General features: G+C 35.7%; 1 protein-coding gene across 1 annotated transcript; it reads left to right on the forward strand.

Moving 5' to 3' along the window:
- Window positions 1-621: 621 nt before the first annotated feature.
- Window positions 622-3,426, forward strand: LOC118264744 (ecdysone oxidase-like). The gene is made up of 4 exons (XM_035577364.2): window positions 622-754; window positions 1,124-1,269; window positions 1,560-1,687; window positions 1,819-3,426. The coding sequence occupies exons 1-4, from the start codon at window positions 744-746 to the stop codon at window positions 3,388-3,390; spliced, it is 1,857 nt and encodes a 618-aa protein (XP_035433257.2). The 5' UTR covers window positions 622-743; the 3' UTR covers window positions 3,391-3,426.
- Window positions 3,427-11,074: the final 7,648 nt, after the last annotated feature.

Genomic DNA, 11,074 nt, shown 5'->3' on the forward strand with positions numbered 1-11,074 from the left:
TACGCCGTTAACATTTGCTAAAAATTAAAAATATCGATGAAATTAAATGTTTATTCGAAGGCCCAAAAAATCTAAAGCGAGGTTTTATCTGTTTAAAATAGAATAGATGACTATTTATTATTTTAATGTCAGGCTTGTAGATTATTTTAAAATATTAGTACAAATATTTTTTACTTTCGAAGGATATACCTTCGATTTGAAATATCGCGTGACGTCACTTCTAGGTACATTTTATACGTAGAAATGGCGTATTTGCTCCTAAACTTTGATTCGTTTCATCTAAGTATTGTTATCTTTAATTTCATACCCCGTCATCATCCCTATTAATTAGAGATCATTGGCTTAACTGAAACATTTAGTGAGACCTGATAGTAAGCTGTACTATCAAATCAACAAAAGAATCTTAACTGTCAAGATTTTGAAGGCATCATATGAACGAGCTACCAGATAAGATCATAATTACGAAATAGTAACGAGTACTAAAGTCAGGTACATGTTCTGACATTTAATTGGAAAAAGACCAAGTAAATTGGGTACAACTAAAAGAAAAATGTTTTGTTGAGTTGTCAATAGATCTTAAAAATATCGATCCTCCAATTTATATCGATAACCATCAATGTAGGAACAACCATAATTATTAATTTTATAAATGTTAAAATAAAATTTCGTCATCATAGCCATTGTGTGTAAAGACAAGACCATATAAAGCAACGGTGTCAGTCTACTCAATGTAGTCGAGAAAAATGTCGCTAAGGTAAGTTTTATTCTGATAAAATATACAGTATATTAACTAACAGAGGGCGTTCCTTTAAACTCGTTAATCTATATCATTAATAGATTAAAATAAAAATATCAGCATAGAAAAATAAGCAATAAATTGCAACGTTGCCTTCCTTCAACTACGCGTGCACAGAGTGTTCCTTTTACGTATCGATTTATAATTTTTGGTGAACATTTTAGTATTAAAAAAAAATAAAATTGTTTTGTTTTTGAATGGTAATATTTTTTTAGCATGTATGGATGCTATACTATTGCGGGTTAACAGGAATGCCCTCTGTTAGTTAACATACTGTATATCTTAAATTTTTGATGAAACTTCTGAATAATTATGATATATTTCCAGCGTCACCACGTCACCATGTTGGGCACAATTGGTCAGTACCAATGGTATCACCCTCAGCTCCATAGCAGCAGTATTCCAATGTTTTGTTACTGCTAATTTGTTTTTATTAGATGACAACTCGGTGCCAGACGTTTCAACTAAATATGGTAAGTAATTCTTATTATCCACGATTATTAATTATCTACATGTTATCTATTCTATACTTATAATAAATCTCATAGAGGTAAATTCTGTACATGAATGTATTTAAAAATTAATTATCAGGGGGTGATTAGTGATAAATACTGATGCCAAAAATGCAATCAGTAAAATTTTTGTCCGTCTGTCTGTCTGTCTAAATGTTCTTTATAGAAACAAATACTTCTCGACAATATCATAGGTATCTTGTAGAAAATAATATGGCTAAATATATTTTTACATTCCAATTTTGTTTAAGATAAATTTGACTTCATAATAATTGGTGCGGGATCTGCCGGGAGTGCAGTTGCAAATAGACTAAGTGAAGTAGAGGATTGGAAAATCTTGCTTCTGGAGGCTGGAGGAGACCCGCCATTCACATCTGATGTATGTACCCTCATAATTTAATATTTATTTATTACTATATTTTCGGAATAGCGATTAGTAAATTGGTTGTATATTGGCTGTCATTGTCATTGAGTTCCAAGCAACTTACAAACATAATTTATCAATTCTAGATTCCTGGACTGCAAACCACTATGTATGGAACTGAGAATGATTGGCAATATAAAACAGTAAATAATGGTATTACAAGTCAAGGCCTCAAAGACGGTTCTGTGGGATGGACGAAAGGAAAGATGCTTGGAGGCAGTAGTAGCATAAATGCTTTAGCATATGTACCAGGCAACACCCAAGACTACCAAAACTGGTATGACGCAGGAAACGAAGAATGGAGTGTAGAAGACGTCCAAAGATGTTTTAAGAAATTTGAGAGTCTTCAAAATGAGAAAATGTTACAAGATCCAAATATCAAAGATGTCTACGGTCATAATGGTCCTTTAATAATTAATAGGTACAATCATACTCTCCGCACTTACACAGATCTTGTCATTGAATCATGGGATAAAATTGGATTCAAGAGAGTCTCTGATTTAAAAGCAGCGAACTTTTTAGGCTCGGGCATAATAACGGCCACAGCAACCAATGGAGTCAGACAAAGCACTAATAAGGCATATTTACAGCCAATCAAAAGCAGATCAAATTTAGTCATAATGAAAGATACATTAGTAACCAAAATTTTGATAAACGACACCTTATCGGCGTATGGTGTTGAAGTCGAGAAAAACGGAAGAAAAAAGGTTTATTACGCATCTAAAGAAATAATTTTAAGTGCTGGTTCTGTCAGTTCTCCACAGCTGTTAATGCTGTCTGGTGTGGGTCCTAAAGAACATCTTGAATCATATAATATAGAAACTTTAGTTGATTCTCCGATGGTTGGACAAAATCTGCAAGATCATGCTTTATTGCCGATAACAATTTATGCCAATGCACCCGGAGAAAAAACATTACTCAACATGATGAGCGATATCACTAAATATGTTGCGATCCGTGAAGGCGTTTTTGCACAAAGCAGCGTTATATCTGATGTCGCTGCATTTTATTCTACTGTCGACGATGCTACCTACCCTAACATTGAAACTCGTGCTTCAATCATACACAAAAACAGTAAAACACTTGAATACTATTTACAAACAAAATTCCGCTACAATGATACTGTATTAGCCTCAATCGTAGATTTGAATAAAGATTACGCGCTTTATTTATTCGAAACTATTCTCTTGCATCCTTATTCCAAAGGGTACATTTCATTGCAATCCAACGATCCTAAAGACGCACCTCTAATTTATGCCAATTATTTCGACGATAGTAGAGATTTGGATGTTGCAGTAGCTGGTATTAAAATGGCAACTAAAATTTTGGACACTCCATATTTCAAGATGATCAAAGCCTTTTTGGGAAGGATGGACGTGCCAGAATGCAATGAGTATGAATTAGACAGTGAAGATTACTGGAGGTGTATTTGCATAAACTTAGTTACGTCAATCTTCCATCCCATGGGGTCCTGTAAAATGGGATCTGATATAAGTACGTCGGTAGTGAACAGCAGGCTACAAGTCCACGGTGTGAACAACCTGCGTGTGATCGATGCTGGAGTATTCCCTTCGACCATAAGTGGTAACATCGATGCAGCTTGCATTATGGTGGGCGAAAGGGGATCAGAACTAATCAAAGAAGATTACAATAAATAATAAATATTATCACAATAAATGTTTTTCTGACTTTTAGAGTTTTTTAATTGTAGAAACCATAAGAACTAGATGTTCAGACATCTTTGCAATAATAACCAAAAATATTGAACAAAAGACGAAGTTTCACACTCACAACAGCAGTTGCTATAAAGTGACAAGAAAATACATTTCACTTTTAGTTATTTTTAAAGACGAAACACTTGTGGAAACATACAAAACTAAACAAATAAAATACAGAATACTTTCTCACATATGAAAGCACCAAGTAGGTAGCGAAGCGAACTGTATTATAACTGTATTTTCACGGTAGTAGAATCATATTCCTGATGCAGTTTGCATTGCTAGAATGTCACCCGCTTTAGCAATGGTAAGTCTTATATCAACATCATTAGAGGGCTTAATTTTTATGGTCTTTGTTGCATAAACTTTAAAATTAATCTTCCTCATAATTCTGTCTCTATAAATATATCTCTCTATCACCTCTTTCCACTGACCCTCTTTTCCAACCGTTCTTGCATTCACTCCTAATCACATCAGGCCATCATATAGCTATAAGTTCAACCTCCAATCCTGACATGAACCATTGCAAAAGTAACCAATTTAGCTGGAGGACTCAGTAATAGCTCTCTATTACAGAAACTCCCAGCTAAATTGGGGTTAAGTTAATTATAGTTTAATTGTTATTTGTCGTACGGTCCTGCCTAAGGACGAAGCACTTCATCACTTTCCGTGGGCGGTGTAAAGGTGGGTAACGAATTATAAATTGGGAGGATCGATATATTTTACGGATATTAGTTACATAGTTACAGGCACTGGTACAATCTAAAAACTTCCAATGGATTTTCAACGCTTTTACTAAGTGATAAAGTTTAAAATTAGCTGATTATGGCATCGTATTCTATCAAAACAAAGCAACGTCACGCCATTTATCCCCGAAGGAGTAGGCAGAGGTGCACATTACAGCGCATAATGCCACTATACAATGTACACCCATTTTTCACCGTTTGTGTTACACGTCCCATGTAATAGGGGGTGAGCCTATGTATCAATACAATCAATAGATTTTAGACTTTTTTCACTAAGTAATGAAGTTGAAAATTAACTGACATATTGATACGTAGCATATTATTCTGACTTTCAAATTAAAAAATATAACAAGGAACAGAATGGCGAAATGAAATGCAAAGACACCTGTGTTCACACGCTTATTTGTGCACTATACGCAATTTGCTAGACCAGGTACTGCAAATACAGACATCAAGAAAACACTACTAGTAATAATTTATCAATGTAAACCAGACATGTCTTCTTAAGCCAATATGATACATCATTTTTTTTTAACTTCATGCCTTTAATCCCCGAAGGGGTTGGCAGAGGTGCACATTATGGCACGTAATGCCAATGTACACCCATATTTCACAATTTATGTTGTAAGTCCCATGGTGGTGAGGCTATTGCCATATACCAGGCACATTTCCAGACTCCGTGCTACCACTGAGAAATTTTCGAAAACCGAAAAAAGCCCAATAATACTTCGCCAAACCCGGGAATCGAACCCGAGACGCCTTGCCCGGCAGTCGCACTTGCAACCACTCGACCGAGGCAGTCGCATGATACATAATGTATTAAATATGTTCTACTATTCACACCCAAATTAGGATGAACATAAATAAACCTTCTATCAACTTCGTACCAAAAAAGGGCATGACACGGAGAATAAATGAATGCTTGCAACATAAAAAAGGGTCGGCATTCTATTCAATTAACAAACGAATTGTCATTAAACCAATACTGTGTTATTGGCGAGTGTACATGTTTGCTTAGGACCGTCCCTGATGTAACGGCACCGTTTCGTATTCATGAAACCCTGGTACATTGCTCACAATTTATTAATATTGAACACTGATATTCGTTTCGTGTAAACTGCTTTAGGTTTATGCTTACGACAAAATTATGTGGCTTTTTGCTTTACAGATGACTCGTGCCTAAAATAATGTGTGTGGTTAGGTATGATTTTACATGAGTAAGGTTTTAATTTTAATCCGTTGCTAATTTTGTAAGTTTATGCAAAGATGAGATGTAAACGAGATGCTTAGTTGTTTTGGAATCCAGCTTGCTACAGAATTATAAAGATATGCATGTTATTTAAATCAAAAGTGCCTAATTTAGGATTAATTGAAATAAATTCTTTAACTTTGACATCATTTATGTGTCATAGTAAAATGACCATTATGGCCAAACGTAGACCATATTTCTGAACTTCTATCCTAACTCTATTTAACACTTATTGATTCGTAGTGGTTATTACAATCTAAAGGCCTTTGTCTATCCCTATGTTTACACATAATAGAACATTTTTAGGCACTACAAACTTAGAATTTGTGCCCAATAGAGCTCTAATATCTACTATGGTGCCTTCTATCTAGCAGAGCTCTGGTTTCATTGTTAAGTTTCAATCAAATCTATCTTACCTAGGACAAACTGTCCGGCTAACTTCAAGTTTGACAAATAGATAAAACCAACTTATACCTGCCGACTCGAAGAAGATCCAGCAAGCTACTCAGATGCATTGTCTTAGTTAACTGGGCCATTATTAGTATTAACAGATATAGTAAAAGAGCTAAAACCAAAGCTAATTTGATATTGTGTAGTGCTTTAAATAAAAATCTTAATTTAAAAACGCATCAATATTTTGATCTGGTCTTTCGATCAAAATCAATTTGTTTTATTTTTAGCCCCAGACGCGAAACGAACAATGTTACAGGTTTGGGCTGTTTCTCTATATGTCTTTCATATAACTTACCACACTAGAAACATACAGTTCACATTGTTCTTATTTAACTGGACGTATGCCCAGTTTATAGCAATTGGCCTATCTACTAAGGCCATCCCTATTACATGGGATTTATAACACAAATAGTGAAAAGTGGGTGTATATTGTATAGCGGCATTATGTGCCGTAATATACACCTCTGCCTATCCCTTTGGGCATAAAAGGCGTGACGTTACATTACACTACGTTATTTAATTTAACAATCACAACATTAGAGAACCAATAAAAGTAACAGACATACTTACAAAATGAAGAAATATTATCACTATCACTAAAACAAAACATATTACTTTTTCTCAACCTAATATTCAAGTATTAACACTTAAGAAAGTAAATCATTGTCATAGTAATGAGACCAAACAGCGTCTCCGCAACACAGCAAATTGACAGGGTCTGGTTGCACCAATCAATGTTCTAAACTTCGTCACCTAGTTAACACATACGCTAACGACGGCGAGGTAACCTGTCTCTTAGTCAACTTAACTACAGTTAAACAGAACATTCTAGTACCTTGATATTTAGAGCTGACCGAATAAGTTTCAGTGTGTGTCAATGTTAATGTTTAGTTTTGTTCTGGCATTCAGGAGATAATTCAGTCATAGAAATAGGAGATAATGTAGGAAATGTTTTCTTAAATTTGATAATTGGTTTATGATTTGCTTGGTATTCTGTACTTTTTAAGTAAAAATACAATTAGGGAGTAAATTATTTATCTCAGTATCAAACACAGAAAACTTGACTGCACGGATGGTGCGTTAGCAACCGGCTGCCATGCAACGTGTAGCGGGGTCCGATTCCCAGATGTTGTAACTCTTTGTGTGATCCACTAATTGCTGTTTCGGGTCTGGGTGTCATGTGCATGTGATTTTTTTTGTTTATAAACGCACCCACGACACAGGAGAAGATCTAAGTGTAGTTAAAATTAATAACAAAAAAGAACAAAAACGAAAACCACATATTAAAAGAAAAGCGAGCTGCCATAAAAGATCGGACACCAGACGCAATCGAACCAAAAAAAATGGCACGAGCATAGCAATAGCAATAGCAATAAATAAAACGTTACCAGTTATCCGCACAAATTATCGTCACCCGCCATTATGGAATGTTCCAGAACTTCTTTGAATTTAAGCTAATTTAATTAACGATTGTTCCAACTAAGTTCACAAAGAAACATTTGAATTGCAAACGAACATAATGATTTTCGTTTTGATTCGTAACAAAATACGAACAGCTAAGTAATTATGGTAATAATTATAGGGGTGTGAATTGTGGTACTTATGTATCCTTGGCTAAGTCATTAGTGTTGCATGGCGTGTTCATTATACTGTAGTTCCACGATAGGGCTGGTCTGATTGGGAGATTATGATCAACTAATACTAATCAATGAAGGAAGATTTGTTTTTTGTTTCGTTTTTATTTAAAAAACATTGCCCCATGCTAGGATTTTCTCCTGTGTCGTGGGTGATTTTACAAACATACAAGTTCACATACACATGACACCCGGACCCGAAACAATACTTAGTGGATCATACGAAGAGTTGCTCTGCGCGGGTATCGAACCTGCTATGCCGTGCAGTCATGTGCAAGTGAAATATTGAAGTTGTTATCAATAGACAATTGGTACCTACATGTAGTTGTTTATAGTCGTTTTCTAATGGGACCAAAATTATAGTGCAACACATTAGCACACTTTTTCTGTAGGTCATTCTTTATTTATATAAAACAATTTCAAATTACAAGAAGTTATTTTGTGCACACCATTATACCTGAAATAAAAATAGATATTAAAAAGTTCCGCAACATAAAAATATATTCTAAAAAAAGACTTAATAACTAGGCATTATAAAAGGACGATAAATTATAATTTGGGGGCTAAATTCTCCGGTTTTCGGCCGCGAGTAAGTCACCTGATTAATTTAGATGTTCGTTCTTCCCAGTTTGTGACTATATCCCAATTTAATCCTGCAGCTCGGGACCTTAGCTTATTGGATTAGCGAAAATTCACTAAGATGGCTCCCCTTCCTAATTACGTTTCTCTTTCAAATATTTAGGATTCATATTCGTCGTTTAATATAAAAATAATGGGCTATTAATAGATTGTAATTTGTAGAAGATTTGTTGCCAAAATTAAAAAAATATTACTTTGAATATTATTTTTAGAATAGGCCGGTAAACGAGCAGACGGATCACCTGATGGTACGCAATCGCCGCCGCCCATGGACACTTCAAACACCAGAGGCGTTACAAGTGCGTTGCTGACCTTTTGGGGGTTATGGAATCGGGGATTGGGAAAGGGGATGGGAAGATTGGGAAGGAGGGAAATTGGGCCTTCAGTAACCTTACTCTTATAACGAAACAAACGTCGTTTCTGTGAGGCCGTGGTATCACTCCGGTTGAGCCGGCCCATACGTGCCGAAGCATGGCTCTCCCAACTTATAAATATTGTCTATCACTCCTATCCAAGGAAAACTTTTGAAAACAACAATCGGTGCGAATTTCTTATTATCTTTAAATAATCCCGTCAATGTTTCGTCATAATAATATAATTGAAATGTAAAAGTGTTTCCACCACCAATTTCCTAGAGAACTATCGTTGGCGTCGACTGCAAATGTCAAAGGGGGCGCAGTGTCAAATTGTCAAAACCGCGACGCGTGAGCAAGTCAGTCGAGCGTTAGAATTAATTTCCTGCTGTCATGGCGCCCAGTGCCGGTTCCGAACTCACCCAGTGTGTAATATCGTATTTTATTTTTAATTCTTATTTAGGTAAATTCTACTTTTGTTATGTTAAATGTTGTTCAAGATATTTTTGGTCGTTTAACATACTGTTTTTATTGCACTAAACTTTCAATATACAGCAAAAACATATATATTTGTAAGTATCGTTCTGGAGTCTCGTAAATTAACTAATGTTGATAATCAACCACGGCTTTAAATAAAATAGTAAAGTAGTAGTATAAATAATTATTTTGAATTTAAGCCAGAATCCCAATACATGTTTGGCTTTTTAAAAATGCCTCAACCGACATCTGTTTCTAAAAATATCGCATAAATATTTCACCTGCGTCATAGCTTACCATGCAAATATAAAACGATTATTTCTATCAGCCACTAGAACTTCCAAATGATTCGAAACTATCAAAAACCTTAACTTGAAACACGTGCGACCTCAACTATAATATATACAGTTTGTCAACCCTTCCCAAACATATACATTTCGTTCATTATGACCACACAATAACAAAACACTGGCTTGTTGTAGTCCCAGCATTTCCTCAGTTATGCACACTTGATTGTTAGTTTAGGACGTATGTATACATATAACACCCACACGTGTAATGGCTTCACATAATGCTATACAAAACCAGTATAAATTAGCTGTCAAATGTGCGGAAAGATCGTACAAAGTGAGCTCATGCTAAACTGGTTTTTGTAGCTTGATGTGTCATAGGTAGTATGAGATGTTGACTGTACAACGCAAGTTGAACAAGATACCACGTGTTATACAATCCTGTATACACCGCAGTCTTTGCTTATCATTAGCTTGCAGACCTAGGTTTTTTTTTTTACCCGGAGCTGCGGACTGCCTAGTGAGTTACCGAGGTTCCTGTTCGTAAAGAAGGAGTAGTAACGGGATGGTTTTAGTCAGTAAGATTCTGACACTCCCTCTCGCCTCGCCCAAGGCGGGAGAAGCCATTGGTTGATTTTCCACCATCAAAAAAGAGGACCTAGGTTTTTAACAAGCTTTTTAGCTCAAGCGTAACAAACTATGAGATGAAATCTAAGAATCTGAATTACACTTAAATACTTCTAATTATTGTATCAATATGTCATGAAACTTAGCAATTGTATGTAGATTAGATGAAGGTACAATATTATGGAGCAAGCGTCTGGACTGATGATGAAATTGAAAAGTGACTGAGAAGAAACTTTGAAAAACTTATTATATAGGTATATAGCCACAGACTCGAAGGATTGAACCTGACATCTCACACATGGTATTTGAACTTCATAAACTTTCACCCTACTTCTGAAGCTCTGGTAATATTAACCACGTAATCTACCCTTGTATTGTATACATAGACTGTATACGTATTACTGTAATGTATGCAGGATTATTGAAATATCTTCATTTGAATTGAAAATTAGCCACAAACCACGAGATATGCACAATAAGCGATTATTGAGTAAACAAGCCTTGTCTATGTTATAAACTGTAGCATAACATCACGCTGAATAGAAAAGCAGAGATAGACAAACACTTGCTAATTATATTGACGCCATTTTAATAGTTATGTTGCGACATCACATATGACAAGTGACCAATGACAAAAGTCGCACGATCGACGAACAAATCAAAAGATGACGTCATAAATCGTACTTCGCACATGCGAGTAATAATGGATAGAAAATCCCAACGAACAACTGTAGCGCAGAAAGCCTGCTATCACCTCGCTTGATCGAAGCATCCTGTTTCTTAGGGAACCTTACTCACTGCTCCCTTATGTTATCACTTAATTATAAAACCACTATGAGCAAATCAGTAGGTACTCCTCTTAGCCATCAGATCACCACAGATGGGGTCCAATAGGGTTGATGCCTGATCCATAGCAGCGGATTACCTAATCGGTTTACCGGGGCTCCGACTCGAAAAACAAGGGTAGGAACGGGCTGGTTTTTAGTCAGTAAGAGTCTGACACTTCCTCTCGCCTTACCCAAGGCGGGCGAAGTCATTGGATGATACACCTCAAAAACAAAAAGGTACTCCTCAAACTTTCAAATCCTAATAATTATTTTATTCCAGATTTCTAACCTGGGATCCAACAGTCACACTTGCGATCAACATTTATTTA

The sequence above is a fragment of the Spodoptera frugiperda genome, chromosome 26, assembly GCF_023101765.2.
Source record: "Spodoptera frugiperda isolate SF20-4 chromosome 26, AGI-APGP_CSIRO_Sfru_2.0, whole genome shotgun sequence".
NCBI classification, from domain to species: Eukaryota; Metazoa; Arthropoda; class Insecta; order Lepidoptera; family Noctuidae; genus Spodoptera; species Spodoptera frugiperda.